Below are 23,232 nucleotides of genomic sequence, written 5' to 3' on the forward strand. Positions count from 1 at the left end.
TATATTACTAAAGGTGGATTGATGTAGGGACAACGATGGGAAAGAAGAAGATTGGGATGGAAACTTTGAGAGCCTACTATTGAAATATGCGACATTTTCTCGCAGATATCTTATCAGTAGAAAAAACAACCTTCTTAAATGTTTGTTATAAGGCATTTTACTAGTTGGTAACATGTTTTTGTATTAATTACAAACCAACAAATTTCACGAATTTGCAGACGACGGGAAAACGTTAAGTTTGGCACGTAGGAGCAAGAAACGGTGTTTGTCATATTATGAATAAACTGCGTAAACATATCACACTACAGACAGTTAGTATTGATAGGAAATATATAAAAATATAAAAACTCACAATTACGACTTGACAATAGACCACTTCTATTTTGTTATCTTTCGGTGACAAAATAAAGTACAATATGACCAGTACTTAAAATTTTCAATAAGAAACGTACCCCATACATGGCCAAAGCATCTGAAAAATATAAAAAATTTTACATAAATTCTCATTGTATGTAAAATTTTAAAGGAAAATACTAGATATCTTTAATTAAGATATGGAAATTATATTTACTCTTCAATGAGTAATAAGAATGAAACAAAGTAGTAGCACCTCTTCATATTTTTTTCCAGAATACTAAAATATTCTGCGGATGCGTGTTGTTTTGAGCCAAAATGGCGTTGGACGTTATTTATTGTTTATGTGGACAATCGAGGGATTTGTCCCGGTTCATGATACAATGTGATATATGTAAAGACTGGTTCCACGGAAGGTAAGAATTATACTGAATTGAGATGTGAAATCATAAAAGAATCGGCATATTTTTGGCAGAAAATGGGCGTTGCACTGTGGCCTTCTCCCTTGGGTTTTGACTCGACTAAAACTCGTCACTTTAATGCAAAGGCCTTCACTTCATATCAACGCCACAAAACGACTTTTGATAACTTAACATACATCTTTGATATCGTATATGACAAGTATATGGACGATTGGTAATGATATAGGACCTGTTGTCAGTAGGACAAGTCCTACCTACTAGAGGAACTTGTATCATGATAACCTTTTCGCTCACCCCAGACCTACGACTGGTCTGTAACTTTACGGTACTCTTTTATAATTGGTATCCTTGATGAAAATGACCCTTGTGAATATAATTTATGTCGTTGATGCCTACCTTAGCATAGTTTTGGGTGTGTACATATGATAGCGGCCACCTGTATGTAATATTATGTCTAACTTAGAATATGGTAGTGTAAGGGGGTAACTCCTTTCGTTAGGTATGTAGGTAATGATACGGCTTGTAAGTTAGGTTAGGGGGGAAAGTTTATATCAGTTCGAGGTCCATTTTTAATTAATACGTGAGGAACTGGCCGCTGATATACAAAGGCTCCTTACCTGTGCGGTGTTCAGTATTAAAATGACATAAGTGGTCATTAATTAATTTTGAATGATTAAGTGGTATTCCTGGTGTTTGAAGTGGGTTTAACGTAATTTTCAGAAACGCCTTTTTCAAGTAGTAATGGCGTTTGAAATAAGGCGTTCCAAATGAAAAACAATATTTCGCCAGGTATACAAACAGAAATCCTTCATAACTTGAGGTTTCCCACCTATCCTAACCAAAAACACCTGTTCTTTCATTTCTTGCCAGGAATCTGCTTTTATTGAAGAGTAGTGTAATGTTAGGACAAGGGTAAACATATGATACTTAAAGTACTAGCGAAGCAAATTCGCTATAAGAAATGGATGAGTGCTGGCTACTTTGGTATTTTTCTCTATATGTTTAATAGGGGGTGGGGCATAATATCTTACGTATCAGTCTATTAAAATGTGAAGTCTATCTCTCACTTTAAGTTTATTGTTTACATATGGGAGACTGATGTCGAGTTACTGCGCATGCGTTGCTTGTATTCGCTTTGCTCAGCTTTTCTGTTTTTTGCATGACGTAATCATTATCTGACTGACTTTAACAAATTAGGAGCTTCCAAATATTTATGCCCAAGTTCCTGGATGTTGTTTTATAACAGCCATTTTTTCCCTCCCTTCCCTTCAGTTTGAGTTAAACCACCATCACATAAAGACGTCTCCAAGAAGAAACTTGAGGGAAGTACAATCTATTTCAATATTTAGGGTAATTTCATCTATGTCGGCAATTAATTAGGATGGAAACGTTCTCCGTTCAATGTATAGCTGTTGTTACTCGTATGGAAGTAAAAAATACCCCAGAAATAATAAGCACAGGGTTTGTGAGCACAGCTCAACATTACCGCTTGCCAGTACATACGGAGCTTACAGTTTTAATTTTTCCACGAGCAAAGCTAGTGCATATCGAAGCAAAAACCATGGGATGTGTGTAGGATGGCGGCCACCTGTATGTATGATAGCAGCCGCCTTATTTTCAACTGGTTGGCTTGTGTTTTATTTTGAATTTCTGACCATTATTATTGCTGCAAATCACTTGTTTTATGGCATTTCCCCACCCAAAAAACCCAGGTTTCCCACTGGGGTCCCCCATAATTGTCTTTATATAAGGGAGTCCATAAACTCGTGAACGGGTGGTTTGTCTTTATAATAATGGTCAGAAATGTATAAAATACAAGATAGAGAGTAGGATAAATATATGGTTCATGTATTTGGCTAGAAATTAAAGTATCATCCATTTACCGGATATTGTAACATGCATATGACTAAGTTGTGGAATGATCTTCCTAATTGGACGGTTGAATCTGTTTGAACTTCAAAGTTGAAACTTGAAGCAAATGTTTTTTTATGTTGAACAGTCTTTATATAGTTTATAAATGCAATAGATGTTTTGTTGATGTTACTGTTTTTAGAATATTTTATTTTAACTTTTCATTATTTCTCATATCGTTTATTTCCTTATTTCGCTGTTGGAACCCATGGGCCTATAGCATCTTGCTTTTTCAACTAGGGTTGTAGCTTAGCTAGTAATAATAATAATAATAGAATAGATCTTTGCAAATATGCTAAATTGAATCCCATATACCACTGTTGGAAACCATTATTAACGAAGTTACAGATTTTTATAAAAAATTCCCGTTATTTTTCCTATCATCAACACTTACCTTGGGAACCCACTTCCTCGAGACAGTTCAGATAAAAAGCTAATAGGTAGTGCTTTCATTGTAAGGTACTTGTTCGATCAGAAAAAAATGTCTCTAACGTTTAATATTTTAAACCTCTGTTATTTGTTTTCAGTATTGGAATATACAATTTAATTAGAGTTCATGTTTTATTCATCGTGGTAATAATGATAGGTTAAGGTATTGAACATTTGTGTGGCAGTGATATATTGGAAATAGAAGCCAAGTCCAATGTTCGAATAGGTGTATATCGATGTTTTATTCAGTACATTATGTAATATGATGTAATTGTAATTTTTGTTGTTGTTCTGTTTTATTTTACGTCAAGTAAGATTGAATTTGGAACATATCTATTCGACCTGAATTAAAAGTTATAACGTGAAAAGCTATGTTTGGTATTATTATAGAAATACACGGGACCAAGTTTACTAATAAAAAAATTGAAGTAAATATAGAGAAACTCCCGTTTTTCAATATTAAACTTACCCGATAATCATGTAGCTGTCAACTCCGTTGCCCGACAGAATTCTATGGAGGGATACGCCAGCTATCACAATACTAGAAGGGGGTGTATTTACCAGCGCCACCTGTGGCCAGGTACTCAAGTACTTCTTGTTGACACCTCCTCAATTATTCCTCTGTCGTGCTTCCGGCAAGACGTTCTGGGATACGCTTATGTTCTTGGAGTATTTTCACGACTTTGGTGAAGTATTTCTCTTTGATTTCGGCTGTCGCTTTACTGGAAAACTTCTATATTAGCTTAGTTAGCTTTTGGAATTAATTTGATTAATTTTGGTGACGAGAGAGTATGAACTCTCGTTCACCTTTCAATGGCCGACCCTTCCCTTAGACGGAAGTGTTGGTGTCTAAGAGAGTATAGACTCTCTTTCTTAATTTTGCTTAACAAAGTTATAGATTTATTTTATATCTCTCCGCCTCTTATAGGCCTCTTCGATTAACTTCCTTTTATTATAAACTCATTAAAATTAATTTTTATATTTGTTTATATTCGACCTTCCTAATAGTAGGCGGTCTTTTACCGAAGTTAATAAACTTTGAGCCCGTCATTTCGGTTTTACCTGTTAACATATTATGCTATTTCCGCCACAGAGTTTGAAAGATTTTCTTTGACAGTCTCGTACTGTTTTCAAAGCTGAACTAACGTTTTGTTTTGTCTCTGCAGTTGTTGACGTTCAGAACGTTCAACTTGCACTCTATCGTTACGATAGAGAAAGAATGTTCACGGTTTCACGTTGCAGTAAGAGTAACCGTGTCTAGCGTTTTGTTCATTCTTTCTTAACTTAATGGTTTTGATCCTAATAAAGGAACTTTTCAGTTTTTTCCTTTAACAATAATATGTTTTTTACGATATATATGATTGGGCTCTTCTCTCAGGTTCTAAGTCAAGAGAGAGAGAGAGAGAGAGAGAGATAGAGACGGAGGGAGAAAGAGGATAAACGTTTCATTCAAGCCTGCCAGGCGTACGAGTAACGTCATTATCGATTTTTGCTCTTCTCCCTAGTCTCTTTAGGGGAAGAAACTAAACGTTTCTAGAGTGATCTAGTGTTTAGTCTCTTTCCAACCACTGATTTATCTTTCATTAGATTTTTCTGTTACATTGTAATTCTGTTTTCGCAATTACTAACTTTGAGAAAGGATAGAATTGCGTATTTCAGGTACAAACCACTTAAGTTTCGAGTTCAGTGAAATAAGTGCAAACAGAAATCAAAGTGATAAGTGATTAGTGCGTGAGGGTACTTTTGTGCGCGCCAGTCGTCCTCCCAGTCCGGGACCTCTTGCAAGCTCCCAAGCCCAGGGGAGAAGCAATGTCGAAGGGCATAAGGGTTCAGCAGGCCTTGATCGGCGCACAGAAGTATTCTCGGTGGTTGTGGGCGTGTCTTACCGAGACCGTCACTCCCACCCGCAGACGATTGAGCCCTTATTTTGCTCGTCTGCAGAAGAGATTAGGGGAGAAAATAAAGGCAGAGTAACGCTGGTCTCAGGTCTCAAGACTTCTTAAACGTTAAGTCCAGACCTATGCCAGACGTACGAAGTTAAAGTTCACAACCCGAATGCAGTCGTTGGGTTAGCTCTGACTCTCCTAAGTCATCAGTTGATTACACTCCGACTTAGAGGAGTAAGGTTCTGCCACAACAGATCTCTGCTGTTAAGGCTTTACCTCAGCAGAACTTAGTGTCTGCCGACCCCAAGTTAACTCTACTGCAGTCCATACAGTCACAACTTTCGGTCTTGATGCATGAGTGTCGGGCTGAGAGTGTTGCACCGCCTGCACTCCCTCCACCTGTTCTCGCTGCACCTGTGCTCGCCCAGCCTGCACCTGCTCCGCCTGGTCGCAGCACCATCTGCCAGGCGTACGATGTTGTGAACTCTACTACAGTCCATGCAAGCACAGTTTTCGGACTTGATGAGTGAGTGTCGGGCTGAGAGTGTTGCTCCACCGCCTCCGCCTACACTCCCGCCTCCTACACTCGCTCCGCCTGATCACAGTACCATCTGCCAGGCGTATGATGTTGTGGACTCTACTACAGTCCATGCAAGCACAGCTTTCGGACTTGATGCGTGAGTGTCGTGCTGAGAGTGTTGCACCTCCTGCACCTGTGGTGCACCAACCTCCTGCACCCGTTCAGCCTGTGCTGCACCCGCCTGCACCGGTGGTGCACCAACCTCCTGCACCCGTTCAGCCTGTGCTGCACCCGCCTGCACCGGTGGTGCACCAACCTCCTGCACCCGTTCAGCCTATGCTGCACCCACCTGCACCGGTGGTGCACCAACCTCCTGCACCCGTTCAGCCTGTGCTGCACCCGCCTGCACTCGCTGCACCCAGTCGCAGCTCCATCTGCCAGGCGTACGATGTTGAACCACTTTCGGAGTTTGCTGTTCACAGTGTTGTTCAGCCTCAGCCTTCTTTAAGGCAACCCTTGCTTTGGGATCAGGAGAGTTACACTCTTCCTCCTCCTCCCCTTGCTGCTCCTCCAGTGGTGCAACTCTCGGTTGGGGTACAACAACCTCTCCCCTCCGTGAGTCTGTCTGCTCAACCAGCGCTGCACCGAGTTCAACCCTCATCTAGGCAAGCTCATCTACACCATGCACTTGCGCCTCAGGAGCCTCAGCTTGCTAGAACTTTACCTTGTTCTGCGCAGCCTCAACCTTCTCATGCTCCACTCATCTCTCAGGAACAGGAACGGACTACTCCGCCTCCGTCCTCCGCTCAGCTGGTACAATCCTTGGGTGCAACTCTTGCTAGGAGTCAACCTCCTTCACCCTTGCACCTGCCTTCTGCTCCGTCTGTTGTTCAGCCTATGCAGTCTGAACCTCAGGTTTTCCCTCAAGTTGAGGAAACCTCTGTTGTTGTTCCAGCTCGTTCTGACTCTGCTGTTCAGCATACCATGGTTTAAACCCCATGCAAGCATGCATTAAGCACTCTAGCACTGGTCATGGAATTTCTGAGAAATGTTAAACGCCATGCACACGCTCTGCTTTCCTTTCAGCAGGCTCTGCTTACAGCAGGCTCTACTTCCTACATGCTCAGCATTCAGCATGCTCTGCATTCAGCATGCTCTGCATACAACATGCTCTGCATACAGCATGCTCTGCATTCAGCATGCTCTGCATACAGCATACTCTGCATACATCATGCTCTGCATACCTTACCGCATGCTTCTCAACACATCTTGGGTTGTTGCCAACTCACTAGACTGTCAAGCAGTTTCATAACGTTGCCTTCTAGTCTGCTGCTTTGCACCAGTGAACCCTCACTCAGAGAACTTAGCTTTTCTAGGATAAGGTCCCTGTAGATGAGAAAGTTCTTTTCTCCCTCCTTCTGATATTCCCTTGAGGACTCTGTCATTTGGAGGGAGCCTTTAGCTGCATAACCTCTTATGGACTTTTATTTAAGCATAACATGCTTACAGGGAAGGTAATGGTTACACTTCAGCCGCTAATCCCGTCTGTTACCACACCTGCTCCCATAGACCTTGAGCTGTGTTGCATGACATGCAGTCCAAGCTTAGTCCTTGTTAGAGGATTTTTTGTTTACGGAGTCAATGTGTCACGGGGAAGACGTTCAACAACCAACAGAAGGGACTTGTTGTGACGCAGTGGGCAACCTCAGCAACCCGTTAAGGAGTTGTCTGTACGACCCAGACAGTCTAGACAGAATCGGGTTGTCACTGTACTTCCTCGCTTGCCCATGATTGACAGTTTACAGACTGTGCAGCAGTATCATGATCTTGTGTCCGGCTCCGTCAGACGACTGGCTTTTAAGAGCTCCCTCAAGTCGTCGCTGTCTGGAGATTTTCAAATGGACTATGGATCTGACCAAGGAACTGGGCCTCCTGGTCAATTTTGAGGAGTCTCAGCTCGTTCCATCCCAGACCATTGTCTCCTTGGGTATGGATCTTCAGAGTCGAGCTTTTCGGACTTGTCCGTCGGCCCCAAGGATCTTCCAAGCCCTAGAATGCATCCAGAGCATGCTGAGAAGGAACCGATGCTTAGTCAGGCAGTGGATGAGTCTAACAGGGACACTTTCATCGCTGGCCCTGTTCATCGAGTTAGGGAGACTCCACCTCCGCCCCCTTCAGTATCATCTAGCTGCTCACTGGATAAAGGACATGACGCTAGAGACGGGCTCAGTTCCTGTTTCCGAAGAGATGAGGTCTACTCTAACGTGGTGGAAGAACAGCATTCTTCTCAAGGAAGGTCTACCATTGGCTGTTCAGTCCTCCGACCACCGTCTCTTCTCGGACGCATCGGACACGGGCTGGGGTGCGACACTGGACGGACAGGAATGCTCGGGAACATGGAATCAGGAGCAAAGGACACTTCACATCTATTGCAAGGAGTTGTTGGCAGTTCATTTGGCCTTGATAAACTTCAAGTCCCTCCAGCTTAACAAGGTGGTGGAGGTGAACTCCGACTACACCACAGCCTTGGCTTACATCTCCAAGCAGGGAGGGACTCATTCGAGGAAGTTGTTCGAGATCGCAAGGGACCTCCTCATTTGGTCAAAAGATCGAAAGCTCACGCTGGTAACGAGGCTCATTCAGGGCGATATGAATGTCATGGCAGATCGCCTCAGCCGGAAGGGTCAGGTCTTCCCCACAGAGTGGACCCTTCACAAGAATGTTTGCAGCAGACTTTGGGCCCTGTGGGATCAGCCAACCATAGATCTATTCGCTACCTCGATGACCAAGAGGCTCCTCTTGTATTGTTCTCCGATTCCAGACCCAGCAGCAGTTCGCGTGGATGCCTTTCTGCTGGATTGGTCCCATCTCAACCTGTATGCATTCCCGCCGTTCAAGATTGTCAACAGGGTACTTCAGAAGTTCGCCTCTCACAAAGGGACACGGCTGACGTTGGTTGCTCCCCTCTGGCCCGCGAGAGAATGTTTCACTGAGGTACTGCAATGGCTGGTCGACGTTCCCAGGACTCTTCCTCCTAGAGTGGACCTTCTGCGTCAACCTCACGTAAAGAAGGTACTCCCAACCTCCACGCTCTTCGTCTGACTGCCTTCAGACTATCGAAAGACTCTCAAGAGCTAGAGGCTTTTCGAAGGAGGCAGCCAGAGCGATTGCCAGAGCAAGGACGACATCCACTCTCAGAGTCTATCAGTCTTTATGGGAAGTCTTCCGAAGCTGGTGCAAGGCCAATGCAGTTTTCCTCAACCAGTACCAATGTAACCCAGATTGCTGACTTCCTGTTACATCTAAGGAACGTAAGCTCCCTATCAGCTCCTACGATCAAGGGTTACAGAAGTTTGTTGGCAGCGGTTTTCCGCCACAGAGGCTTGGATCTTTCCTCCAACAAAGATCTACAGGACCTCCTTAGGTCTTTTGAGACCTCAAAGGAACGTCGGTTGTCCACTCCAGGCTGGAATCTAGACGTGGTCCTAAGGTTCCTAATGTCATCAGGATTTGAACCGCTCCAATCAGCCTCTTTTAAGGACCTCACATTAAAAAACTCTTTTCCTCGTGTGCTTAGCAACAGGTAAAAGAGTAAGTGAGATCCACGCCTTCAGCAGGAACATAGGTTTCACATCTGAAACGGCTACATGTTCCTTACAGCTCGGTTTTTTGGCTAAAAACGAGCTTCCTTCCCGTCCTTGGCCTAAGTCGTTCGAGATCCCAAGCCTTTCCAACATGGTGGGGAACGAACTGGAGAGAGTACTTTGCCCAGTTAGAGCTCTTAAGTACTATCTAAAGGTCAAAACCATTACGAGGACAATCAGAAGCCTTATGGTGTGCTATCAAGAAGCCTTCTCTACCAATGTCTAAGAACTCAGTTTCTTACTACATCAGGCTTCTGATTAGAGAAGCAAATTCTCATCTGAAGGAAGAAGACCTTGCTTTGCTGAAGGTAAGGACACATGAAGTGAGAGCTGTGGCTACTTCAGTGGCCTTCAAACAGAACCGTTCTCTGCAGAGTGTTATGGATGCAACCTATTGGAGAAACAAGTCAGTGTTCGCATCATTCTATCTCAAAGATGTCCAGTCTCTTTACGAGTACTGCTACACCCTGGGTCTATTCGTAGCAACGAATGCAGTAGTAGGCGAGGGCTCAGCCACTACATTCCCATAATCCCATAACTTTTTAACCTTTCTCTTGAATACTTTTTATGGGTTGTACGGTCGGCTAAGAAGCCTTCCACATCCTTGTTGATTTGGCGGGTGGTCAATTCTTTCTTGAGAAGCGCCAAGGTTAAAGGTTGTGATGAGGTCCTTTAGTATGGGTTGCAGCCCTGTATACTTTAGCACCTTTGAGTTGATTCAGCCTCCCAAGAGGAACGCTGCGCTCAGTAAGGAAGACGATCTTATTAAAGGCAGAGTAACGGTTCAAGTCGACTTCCTTACCAGGTACTTATTATTTCATTGTTATTGTGGATAACTGATTATATGAAATATGGGATACTTAGCTATCCTTTAATCTTGTACACTGGTTTTCACCCACCCCCCTGGGTGTGAATCGGCTACATGATTATCGGGTAAGTTTAATATTGAAAAATGTTATTTTTATTAATAAAATAAATTTTTGAATATACTTACCCGATAATCATGATTTAATCGACCCTCCCTTCCTCCCCATAGAGAACCAGTGGACCGAGGAATAATTGAGGAGGTGTCAACAAGAAGTACTTGAGTACCTGGCCACAGGTGGCGCTGGTAAATACACCCCCTTCTAGTATTGTGATAGCTGGCGTATCCCTCCATAGAATTCTGTCGGGCAACGGAGTTGACAGCTACATGATTATCGGGTAAGTATATTCAAAAATTTATTTTATTAATAAAAATAACATTTTCTTAAAAAATAAGCCGTATTTCCCTCACAAATACATAGTTGATAAGATATACAGTACCTCAATATATTCAACGGTAATGGGGGCCACCCAGTGATAACCAGGGGTTTTGGGTGGGGAAAATTTATTGGCGAATCGATAAATAATGGTAAAATGCACGTTTTCTTCTCTATATATTATTCTCTGAAACGCATAAATTCACGAAAAATTGCACAAAATATGAGGGTCCTCGGTAAAACTTTAGAAGCATGCTGCACTCTATATTAAAAAAACATAATCCCCTACATGGAAAGAGCATGTGAAAAGCTATATAAAAAGTATAGTTTTTATATGAGTGATTGAACGAGGTGGAATTAAATGAGGTTGATAAGTTTTTACCTCAAATTTTTCCTAAGTTGTGAGAGATGTTTCCTCTACAGCAATGTTTAGTTTTAATAACCCCTTTATGTCACTTTCTTATGAAACACAAGCAGTCCCAATTATAGTTTACTGGCCGAGAGCTGAGACATCATTATGTTGTAATGGTTTCATAACCAATTACAAACGACTTCAGTCAAAAATCAAGTTTTACTAGGATTTCAGCGGAGTAATAAAGTAACGGTAATGTCCACTGGTATCCGTGTTATGACTGAATAATTCGAATAATGAAGGAAAACCGACAATTAATTTTGTTGTAGCGATGTCAAAAGCAATAGCTGGCCCTTCTGGCGTTAATTTTGACAAAAAACCCCAATTCCTACGGATTGTGTGCAGTGCAATATTGATTATGAATGATTTTATCATTATTTTTCTAGTGGCTATATTGCACTACTGGTTGAATATACTCAAAGACATAATTTAATTCTTAAGGAAAAGTGTTTCGAGTTCTGTGGAGCTATTTGTAGCATCGACCACAACATGAACGCCTGTAGTGATGAAAGGACAAAATGGAAGTACAATCTATTTTGAAGTATGGTATTATAGAAATACATGGGACAAACTTTACTAATACAACGCTTCTGTAAAGATTGCTAATACAAATAAAAGAGACGTAGGTGTCAATCATAAGGTAAGGAATTACTTATTTACTTTATCATAATGTAAGAATTTATTTGTGATTTACTGTAGTTTGTAACCTAGGAAAGGAGTGTCTGGGGGCTTGCCCCCCAGCTGGCTTGGGGTTGTGACCTGGGAAGGGTTGTGGCCCCCTAGGGGTTGTGATCTGGGAACTACTAGGTCAGGTTAGGTGGGCTTTTTAGGTGCTGTACCCTTTGAAAAATCTCAAGTGTGTTAGATAATCACGTTTTGTGACCTGGAAAGGGGGCAAGACCCGGCTAGGGCCTGTGACCTGGGAATTACTAGGTTAGGTTAGGTGGGTTTGTTAGGTTCTGTACCCTTTTACAAATATCAAAAGTGTTAAATAATCATGTTCTGTCCTGTTTTCGCACTCCCAAAATCCCATATTCCCACCTGTGTGTTCATGAAGGAGGGGTCCATAACGGTAGAATGGCGTATTTGCAGTGGAAATAAGGGTCAAATTGGTTGAAAGCACCTCATTTACTGTAGTATAAGTTTTTTTTCTCTTAGAATTGTTGTCCCGTGTTTTTCTATAAATTTACTATAGTTTTAAAACTATCCCATGGGACTAATGCTTGTTGCAAGACATGTTCCACTAGCAAGAACAAAGGAACAATGAGGTAATGGTAAATCGCGAGTGAAGTGAGTTACGGTGAAGCAAGGACCAATACAAATGATTAGTGTTCATTTTGGCATATCAACATAGTATGCAGATAAATAAGCTCATTTAAGGAGTTTTTCTTGGTACAATGAACATGGCTAGAAATAACTCCATAGAAAATGGGACTGAAAAATCACTTGTTCCCATACTAACAAACCTTACGTTATTTATGTGGATTATCTTTCGGCAAAGCTGGAAGGTAGCCATTAGACTGAAAAGTGCGAGGTGGCAACCCTGCTTAATCACTGAGTGTGTAGGCAGGGGTTGCTGGGAAGTACCCAGCCACCTATATCTACTCACACAGCTGTGAACTACATCACTTTTTTCTTTTGGCTTATAGTGAGTGGATGTGTCCTCGCTCTCTATCTTAAGGCTTGCCATTGACTTTGTAATCGCTTTGCTTTTCTCTTTTCCGGTGTGATTGTAACTTCTTCCTTACGTTCCAATGCGAACATGTTCTGGTTATGAGGGTGCCGCTTGCGGTAATTATGTCATCGGTTTAGACCGACCTTTATGTCTTGTGTCCGACCTGTAGGGGATGTCGTTGCGAGCAGGATTTGCCTTGCGACGAATGTTGGGAGTGGCCAGCCTCCCAGTGGGAGAAGATTGGACTCTGTAGGAAGAAGGCGGCTAAGCTTGATCTCTCTCCCTCAGGGTCGAAGAAAGCGCGATCCTCTCCTAATGGAACACCTTCACCTCCAGCTGCTAGGGAGCCATTTACCTTTGCAGATGTATTGCAGGCGTGGCCGTCCATTGAAGTTTCTGCTCCCCCTTCGAAGAAAGCGTTGCTGCAGCTCCTTCGGCGTGGGGCTAGGGAGGACCCTTCTCCAGAACCTTCAACGTCGTACGCTCTGGATGTGTGCAAGGTCCATCAGTCGCCTTCTCCTGGCCCTTCGATCACGTTTGCCCTTCCAACTGCCTCCTGCTGACGATAATCCTTCTCACCATCCTGGGATTTCGTCGTCTCTTAATCCTCAGCCTTCTGTTTCTCCTCACAGGAATCCTCTGGTTGATGGTGACGATGATTTTCACGCGGCCAGCGCTCCATCTGCTAGCTGTTTGCGAGGGTGGGATTCTTCATCTTCTCGTCCATCGGTACCCTCGTCTTCTGATCGACATTCGCGACAATCTGGTGATCATCTAGAGATCGAAAATCATCACAATCTCGCCGCTCTTCTTCCAGAAGGCATTCTAACTCTAGAGCTTCACGCTCACGAGACTGAAGGTCATCACGTTCTCGGTGCTCTTCTCTTGGAAGGCGTTCCATTTCACGAGCTAAAAGCTTGTGATCATGGTCATCACAATCATGAGCTAGACGTTCTAGATCTAGGTCTGGACGACCGCGTTCGCGAGAGCGCCGCTCACGTTCACGCTCGCGAGGGCGCCGTTCGCATTCACATGGTCGATGATCACAATCAAGAGGACGACATTCACGATCAATAGGTCGACCCTCACGATCACGAAATAGGCACTCTAGACATTCTCACTGTTCAAGATCGCGAGCAAGATGCTAACAATCACAAACAGAACGTTCACAATTGCAAATTGAATGTTCACGGTCATGATCTAGATGTTCCTCTCCAAGAGGAAAAGGTAGGCGTTCGGGCAGCCCATCTGTGTGACGCACCTCAGCTCATACTTCTTAACGACCTCCGACCAAACCTGATCTTGCTGTTGAACAACACTCAGACTGGCGGCCAGCTAAGTTACCTACAGCGCCATTTTCTACCTGGGCCGCTTTAGCAAAGCGCTCTCTTGTGGGACGTTCTCTGATGCGTTCCTCTGTAACGCATTCACCAAAGCTTCAAGTTGCTCTCGTTCAAAGGTCCTCATTGTCTACTGAAGCTAGCGTGAGTGGTCCTCCAGTGCAACAGGAGTCCTCACAGGACCTCCATCTTCACGATCGGCACCTGTTTGCTTGTGAAAAGAGCCGTCTGCTCGCAAAACGTGCCCATTGACAGGAGAAACTCGCGATTTCACGCGTGTCAGCGATTTCACACGTAAATCGCTAATTTCCGCGAGCAATTCAAGAGTAGAGGTATCGGAATAGCGACCAAGCGTGGTCCCAACACCTCCGCCTACTTTCACCTCTAGCAGTAGGCCTATATCCTTTCCCGAAGGGTTCAACGAATCTCCCAACAAGTTTGTGGGCGTTCCCATCAGTCCCAGTCGTCCTCTTCGCCCTTCGTAAGAGGGTCTTCTGTTGCCCCATAGGCTATGGCCCTGGTCAACACAGCCCCCTTCTCAGGTTCCTTCTAGGAGACGTTCTCCTGCTCTTGGACTCCTTAAGGAAATCCCGGACTTCATGAAGAGACGTTAACTCCCTTCTTGGTTTGATACCCTTGTATCAACCTGCCAGAAGTCCTGGAGTTTGGCCCCTCCACTGCCACATCCCTGGACTGCTCAAGTCAGGGCTACTCCTCAGATCCTCTTGGAGAGTTCAGGGTCGTGTTTGTCTCATGGAAACCTCGATCGTAGAAGGAAGTCCTTAAGACAAGAATGCACAGCGATCATCGCCAACTGGATCCAGTGGCGAGGTGCCACCTGTTGTCGACCGTTCTCTTGAATGTTTTCTCTTAACTCCTGTCAAGGCGAGAGACGTTATGACGAAACAACAAAAGAGGAAGATGAGAGGCAATACACCACCTCATACCAGTCTCATCCACCCTTTAACAAGCAGGGATCTTGGCTCGCCCAAGAAAATTACGGTCCATCCTATCTGACTTCAGCAGATCGAAGTGGTTCCCCTGGAACTGTGTCCAGTATCCTTAATACCTGCAGAGGGAGAACCTTCGGCTCCCGCAACTAACGTTCCCAAGGTATCACAAGCTCCTCCAAACTCCTCCTTCCTGGAAGGGCATTTTCCTCCGCGAAAAGAGTCCAAAGACTCGATAGCAAAGAACACTAAGGTGAGGGAAGCCCATAAAGCAGAGATGGACAGGATGTCCCCTGTGGGCAGGTCCCTCTCACGACCCTGTTGACGACTTGGACCTACTCCAGGCTCCTACGGATGTGAGCTTGTAGGTAGATTATGCTCTGGATACTGACGAGTAATATTTCCCTAGGGCAGCTAGTCCAAACTTTCATTCGGAACATGAGTGCAAGGAGTCGGAGCATACCTTCTGGCAGGTCCTTGCTTGTATGAGGGCCATTAACAAGCTCTTAGATTCTGGTACTACCTCCCAGGGAGGAAAGGAAATGTTCTTGGACAAAATCTTCGGAACTCAAATACCCCCTAAGACCAGTGCAACTTTGCCTTGGTCTAAAGGGTTGACAGCAGCAAGAAAGAAAACTATCTCCCAGATAACTGGAACTTCCAGTTCCATGAGGGCAGTTTCCTCTACTTGGTCTCTTTCACTTCCTTTCATTCTGCAAAGGAAGTATTACGAAATCAAGACTGAACCCCCACTCGCCCATGTCCCTCGACCCCTCGTTAGAGTCTAACAAGGGGTCTCCCGACTCAGACTCTCTCCTCCTTGAGAGCTTCACTTTCGGCAGGTCAGCTCCTCAACATGGAACGAGGCGCGAAGTACGCCATGCAGACTGCTTCATGGCTCGACTTATGATGGGGTCCCTGGGCCACATTGAGTGCTCCGTAGATTTGTGTAAGGAGTCCACAAGGCGGTTCTTGGAATCCTTTCTACTGCCGGTACCTGGAAACTTGAGTTCTTGTTGCACCAAGCTGTCAACTTGTGGGTGAACGCCATACTTAAGAGAAGGGACACTATCATAGGGAGGTTCCACAGATAGGTGCCGAAAGTGGAAGTAACGCGCTTTTATGTAATTCTCCTTTCGAGGGTTCCTCTCTCTTCGTCCCGGAAGAGATAGAGAGGGTGGCTGAAAGGTGGAGGAAATCATCCAATAATTCTCTCCTCCACAGGGCCCTAACATCCTGGTCCTATGAAAGACAGTCTCAATCTTCCAGGAATCTGCAAGCTACTTCTAATCCCTTTTTGTTCCTACACTAAATACAAACCCTCATTCTTTACTATAGGAGATATTCTAGCGCGAGCTGGAAAATACAGCAGAAAAACATTAACAAGGTCGTTAACAACCGGACAGGTAATTACCCACCTGACAGTGGTGGGGTACCGCCGGTTGGTAGCTGCTGTTTACCTTCAATCAAATTCTAGCCGTCGCAGTGGTAACACCACTGCTCCTGCTTTATTTGCTGGCAGACTAGCCTTTCTTTTTTTTTTTTGAGTTTTGATTAATCCTTTTTCTTTTTCTTTGTAGATGAGGTCCTCTATTTTGAGGAAGTGTTCATGACACCTTTATGTCACCGCTGGATGTGGATCCTCTTTCCCTATGCCCCATTACGGAGGTCATGGGTGTTCTGCTACCCTGCGGAGGATGGGTTCCCCTGCCAAGTATGTAGAAGTGGTCTTCACAGTACCTTCTCCTCCTCCTCCTCCACTTCATTGTCCTCCCCTCGTCGGAGGCTAGAAGGGAGAGATATAGAAGAGGGAAAGGAGAGATCGCACTCCTTTGCCCAGTTGTTCTCTCCGGAATCACAGGCGACATAGGAGGAGACATAATCGTTCTTGCTCTTCCTTGCCTTTTGTCTCTTCACGAGATGTCTCGCCACTAGACTAAGCGCTCTCGTCACAAACTTAAGAGCGCTTCCTTCTTACCCTAACATAGGGCATTAAGAGCGTATGCGCCAACATGCGCATACGCTGCAACAAGAGCATAACTCCATCACGCGCCTGCGCGCCACCAATCTTCTGCGCAATGGCACTCCTGCGCGCCAGTGCTCTCCTATGCGCTCCCGAGCGCCAACATTCTATTGCACGTGCGCATACGCACCCAACACCATCCTACGCGACAGGTAAAACCTGCGCATCAACTTTCTACTGTTAGAAGGTCTTCTGACAAGGCAGCCATGCTGCCTTTTCCCGCAGCGCCAGTGCTTACCAACGCGATATCGCTTTGCAACACGCCATCGCTTATCAACGCGCCAGCACTTACCGGCGCACCAGCCTTCTCCCACATCCGCAAGGATATGCGCACACGCCCGCGCGCCCATATGATTCCACTATGGGGAATTTTCTCCTGCGCGCGCGCGCTCCCTACGGCTGGCACAGACGTGCGAGATAACTCTCCCGCACGCCCGTTTACGCCTTCACCTAGATATTCTCACCGAAGAGACAGGCGAAATAGGAAGAGACGTTATCATTCTCGTTCTTTCTCGCCTTCTGTCTCTCCCCGAGACTTCCTGCCTCGAGATTATATACACTCATGCCACAAATCTGAGAAGAACGATCCCTCTCGTCATCGTTCTGCATTGCTGTCGTTGTCGTGCGAGGGATCATCTAAGAAACCAGGAGCGCGGCCAAGGGCAAAGCACGTCCTAACCTCGAACCCTCTTCTTCGCATATTAGTTTGAGGGTCTCCATCCGCTCTAGAAAAAGTCAGATAGAGCACTTCTCCTTGCTTTACTCTCCATCTTCAGAGAGATCGCTCTCGCCTTTGAATTCTCGATCTCTGACCCTTTGGGGTCTCGTGACAAGGAAACCTCGGTTTCCCGGTGCGCTATCCCTTCGTTTTCTCACAGCTAGTTGCTGAAACCTCGGGTTTTCGTGCATTTAGTCTCGCTGACACTTCGGTGTCTCGTGACAAGGGAGACGCGTTTTCCCGTTGCTCTAGCCCTTCGGGTTCTTGCAACACAAACTCTAGGGGCACGCACGTTCACGCTGAGCCTTCGGGTTCTCGCAACACAACCTCTAGGGGCACGCACGATCACGCTGAACCTTCGGGTTCTCGTGACACAAGTCATCAAGAGTGTTACTCTTAGGTCAGAGAGTCTTCGGACTCTTGTCACGTGAAGTGTTCGCGTACACCCATCCAACACTCCCATAACAATCAGGAGTTTTACTCTTATGGCAGAGCCTTCAGACCCCAGTCACGCAGGTGTTCGCACACAATTAGCGCTACACACGCAAATCTCCGATCATACACTCGCGGGGTCAATCCCTCACTCGCATGTTTCAGACAGGACAACCTCCCTAATTCCTTTGCTCCCTAATGAGTTAAGGATTTTGAGTCTCTCGGAAACCTCGAAAGAAGATGCAGGGGTTCGCCCCTTCTTCTCTTCGGTTGAGAGCAAAAGGGAAAAGGGAAACGTGTTAGAGAGGCTAAAAGAAAACACCCAGATAGTAGCGACATAGAACACGATGCCGAGGGCTTCGGCCGCTCTGTTCGTTATCCTGCGCTTCATGTGACAGCTCACGAGCTGCCCATGTTACGAGGTAACGCTCGTTGTCAACCTGCAACTTGATCAACTTATTGGGAAATTTAAATTACTGACAGGAGGTTCGCCTCCAGGGATTAGAGATCCTTCCCTTACGAGGGAGTGATAACCTTCCTCGGAATTGGACTGCGTGAAAGATCCATTCCCCTTCTGAGGGAAAGCTTCCCCACTTCAGACAGTCAGCAACCTTCCCTCCTTCGTAAGGAGTTGCGAACAGCTCAATGAGTTTTACCTCTACTATCTCGTCCCCGAAGACTGTGCTTTCTCCCCATGAGCTGGGGGAAAACCAAGTCTACGGCTTATGCCTCCATCAGGGGGAACTTCTCCCTGGGAGTATGCTTGGCTCAGGCGATGTCCTTCATCGGGAGGACTTCGCTCTCGTTCACGAGAGGAGATTTTTATGCCTACGTTTTTTCCGTAAAACTGGGAGAAAACTTGCCTTAGGTGATGGCCCTCCTTCAGAAGATCTTCTCTCTCGTTCGCAAGAGAGAGATTATTACGCCTTCGCTTTTTTCCCATAGAAATGGGGGAAAGCTTGTCTTAGGCAATGTTCTCCTTCGGGCGAACTTCTCTCTCGTTCGCGAGAGAGAGATTATTACGCCTTCACTTTTTTCCCATAGAACTGGGGGAAAGCTTGTCTTAGGCCAAGTCTCCCTTCGGGAGGACTCCTTTCCTGTTCACGAGAGGGAGATTTTTACGCTTACGTTTTTTCCCTAGAACTAGGAGAAAACTTGTCTTAAGCGACGTCCTCCTTCGGGAGAACTTCTCTCTCGTCCACGAGAGAGAGATTATTACGCCTATGCTTTTTTCCCATTGATCTGGGAGAAAGTTTGCCTTAGGCAATGTCTTCCTTCGGGAGGACTTCTCCCTCGTTCGCGAGAGAGAAATTGTTAGACTTACGCTTTTCCCCTTAGAGAGGGGAGAAATCTTGCCTTTGGCAATCCTTCCTTCCGAAAGACTTTTCCCTCGTTGAGAGAGAAAAGTTAATACGCCTACGCTTTTCCCCATAGGGCAGGGAGAAAGCTTGATTTAGGCGATCTCCTTAGGGAGAACCTTCTTACCAATCACGAGAAGAAACTTGTAGGAGTTTACTGATCTATGCTCCTCCCTCTTACGCTTTTAGGTTCTCCTCCAGGGGCGGAGCGAGAGCCTTGTATTAAGCGGCATTCTCCTTCGGGAGAACAAATCTACCCTGCGGAGGAGTTATTTTCATCCCTGACGTTCTCCCCCTCGTGCTGGTAGGAGATGTCTTTTTGATCCTACTGGTTCCCCTCACGTTGGTCCCTCGGGGTCTCGTGACGATCACCCTTTCGCCGGACGTGATCGGGAGCCTTTAAACTTTCGTCATGTTTATCCTACGGGTTCTCATGACCTTAGGAGTCCTTCGGGCCTCTGTCGCGTTGGACTTTCGAGTTCACACGACTTGGAACCTTCGAGTTTCAGTTATGCGGAGTAGTCGGGCTCTCGTAACAATTAGCACAGAGTGTCCGTGCACGCGCGCAAATAGCGCTATGCACGCGATCATCGTCATTATGACAGAGCCTTCCGACTCTCGTCAGCGGTCTTCGCCATTACCTCCAGACACTCCGAGTTCTACCATTCTTCCCCTTTCGATAAGAAAGATACGAGGGTTAAGATATAAGGTTTGTCTGCTACTCGCGTCTCCACTTTTTCCTGTAATTACACGCGAGGAATTATCGCAGCCTAAGGATTCCTCGTGAGTGCTGCCGTCGAGGGACTTAGAATCCTCCTATTTAAGGACTCTAAGAACTATGTGTTATATCTCATGCCTCGGCGATTTGCATCGGTCTCCTCGACCCTTTGACTCTCCAGCCTTAGACAGGCTATGTATTGACAGTCTGGGGTTCGAGTCCCGCCCAGACTTGTTAGAGCCTTCAGTGCCTACAACCTTACCATCCTTGTAAGCTAAGGTTGTGGGGGGAGCCTATAGATCTATCTGCCGAGTCTTCAGCAGCCACTGCCTGGCCTTTCCTGGTCCTAGCTGGGATGGAGAGGAGGCTTGGTCGTTGACCATATATGGTCAGTCTCTAGGACATTGTCCTAACGGCTAGTGCAATGTCACTGTCCCTCGCCTCTGCCTTTCTTGAGCGACCTTTAAACCTGGTCTGTTCTCCGAGCTCAGAGACGTCAACCCTCTCCTCTGATCTTAGATCCCCTCACGGCGAGGTTCACACCAGGCTAATCCTCGAAGAGACACTCAACTCTTCCTGGCTCTTTTCAGTCACAGAAGCCTTGTCAAACCAAAACTCTAGGCAGACCCTACAAGAAGTCCTAACTGCTGGGGCTAAGACAATGGACTTCTTAACCGCTACAACAGCGACAATGTGAAGCAATTGGATCCTCGAAGGAAGGATCAGTAGTTCCCAGACTTCCTTTTATACCTCAGTGAGGAAAGCTTCTCTCAGTCTCGGCGATTTAGGGCTATCGCGCAGCCTTGAGCCTCATCTGTAGACGGAGAAGAGGTTGACCTCTCCGCCTCAGTAGACATCACCTTGGTTGTTTCGGTGTTGAAGTGATCTTGCCCCCCCCACTTGAGATTAGACCATCTCCTTGAGACGTGTCTTACGTTCGCTGAAGGGTCTGCCCTATGTGCCCTTAAGGGCCTCAGACTACTCTCTGAACCTTAAGACCGTCTTCCTCGTACCTCTGTCCTCCGCTAAAAGGGTCAGTGAGCTACATGGTCTGTCTTGCGTCACCCATTCTAAGAGATGGGGGGGGCGAGTGTCTCGCAACCTCGTACCGGGCTTGGTGGCTAGACTCATAATCCTTCATCTACCGATGGGAGATTTTGAGAATTTCCACTCAATAGGTAACACAGGATGCAGTCCAGTTGTTACTATGCCCAGTCAGGGCGTCAAAGAAATATCTTAGGCGCACCAGACTTTTTCAGACCACGTCTCCGTCATCTCTTCCTTGTACCAACAGGGTAAAGAAGAGAATCTCTCACAACACCATCTCTTTCTGACGTAAGAAAGTTATTACGAGGACTTTTCATGGAGACCCAGAGGCAGCACAACCCAGAGCCCATCAAGTTAGGGGAGTGGCTGCCTCTCTGACGTTTAAAAGAATTTTCTCAGTCTCCCAAGTCTTAAGTGTTGGGGTCTGGAAACGCCAATCTACATTCACTGCTCACTATTTGAGCGACGTGACACATAAATTTCTAGACACCCTGTTTATAGGGCCTATTGTGACAGGTCAACAGATGCTGTTACTACCTTACGCCCTTTCAGGGGACAGTAACCGTTGGTTGAGGATTCTGGGTTACACTATGTTTTAAGAAGGACATCCAACGATCTTCTTCGTCTCCTTCTCCCCCACATCTGGGGATCCTAGCCTGTATCCAGTTTCAGCTGGACTTGCCAATGGAAATAAGTTATGATACTCATCTGATTCCTCTCACAGAGTATAAGTTATAATCGTGGTCACGAGGTTTCCCCTTGGCAAGGTCGGGGGAATCCCAAGTTTGAAGGGGGTCCGAGTCGAATATTCCTGACCCACTTCATCCTGAAACTTTTGTTTTCATGAAGTTGCAAACCTTCAGTCGTACTGAGATTCTGGGGATCTACAAAGAAAGAAGATAATGGAAGATTGTTGCTTCAAAAGAGTCTAGTCTGAGGACTATCTTCCCTAAAGATAGGGAACTCCTTGGCCACCCTGGCCTCAAGACTAAGTCTCCTATAGTAAAGAATCAGGGTTTGTATTTAGTGTAGGAACAAATGACAAACTTATAACAGAGTTTGTATTTTTCCTAACATACAAACCCGAATTCTTTACACAAATCTTCCCTCCATCACCGCCCCCCTAGGATAGTCCTAACTAGAATCCGATTGAAGGTAAACAGCAGCTATCGACCGGCAGTCCCCCACTACTGTCAGGTGGGTAATTACCTGTCCGGTCGTTAACGACCTTGTTAATGTTTTTCTGCCGTATTTTCCAGCTCACGCTAGAATATCTCCTATAGTAAAGAATTCGAGTTTGTATGTTAGGAAAAATACAAACTCTCTTATAAGTTTGTCATTTTTCCTAACGATACAAACCTTAGCTATTTATACAAACTTGCCTGCCAGCCCTATCCCCTTTGAAGTCTTACCTCCAAGCAAAGTGAGCTAAATCACCAGTGTGTGAGTGGGTCTCTATGCATCAGCTAACAGTGGCAGCGTCGCGTGACTTGTAATGCCACTCTACAGTTCTAGCTGGTCGCTCTGCGTCAGATAGGATGGTCTCACCAGCTTCTCACACAATATGCTTGTGAGACTTTACCCTTACAGGGTTAATATCTTAAGCCTTTAGTCCCAAGAGAATAGTGTTTGCTTACGTTTATGAACGATAGCAACAAACGTCAGCTTCTCATTACATTTATAAACGTTATAAGCCCGCTCATAAGACGGCCAGACAAACTTTGTCAGCATTTCATTACGTTATGAATGTTGGTAAGCACTGTCCACAAAGCGGGTAGGTAAACCAACAGAGTTTTTATTGCTATACTAGCTGTATGTTTTTTTTTGTGGGCGCTTACGCTCACATCTTAAAAAATGCTACAGCCAGTCGACAATCCGATTCCTTGGGCAATAATGTATATATATATATATATATATATATATATATATATATATATATATATATATATATATATATATATATATATATATATATATTATATATATATATATAGATAGATACAGTGATGCCTCACAACACTGAATTAATTAGTTCTGGAGTAGCTGTCGTAAAGTGATTTTTTCATGTTGTGGGTCACATTTCACATGCAAACTGTCTAATTCGTTTGAAACCCTACAAAACATCACATTAAATCTTATAATAATGCAACAG

The 23,232-nt window shown here is 45.1% G+C and overlaps 1 protein-coding gene across 1 annotated transcript in view; it reads left to right on the plus strand.

Annotated features, from left to right (window-relative positions):
* Positions 1 to 637: 637 nt before the first annotated feature.
* Positions 638 to 23,232, plus strand: part of LOC137618087 (histone lysine demethylase PHF8-like) — a 210,306-nt gene continuing 187,711 nt past the window's right edge. Inside the window, 1 exon segment of the mRNA XM_068348062.1 lies at positions 638 to 770. Coding sequence (XP_068204163.1) covers positions 673 to 770 — 98 coding nt within the window. The 5' untranslated portion in view covers positions 638 to 672.

This window comes from Palaemon carinicauda, chromosome 24 (genome assembly GCF_036898095.1).
Source record: "Palaemon carinicauda isolate YSFRI2023 chromosome 24, ASM3689809v2, whole genome shotgun sequence".
NCBI classification, from domain to species: Eukaryota; Metazoa; Arthropoda; class Malacostraca; order Decapoda; family Palaemonidae; genus Palaemon; species Palaemon carinicauda.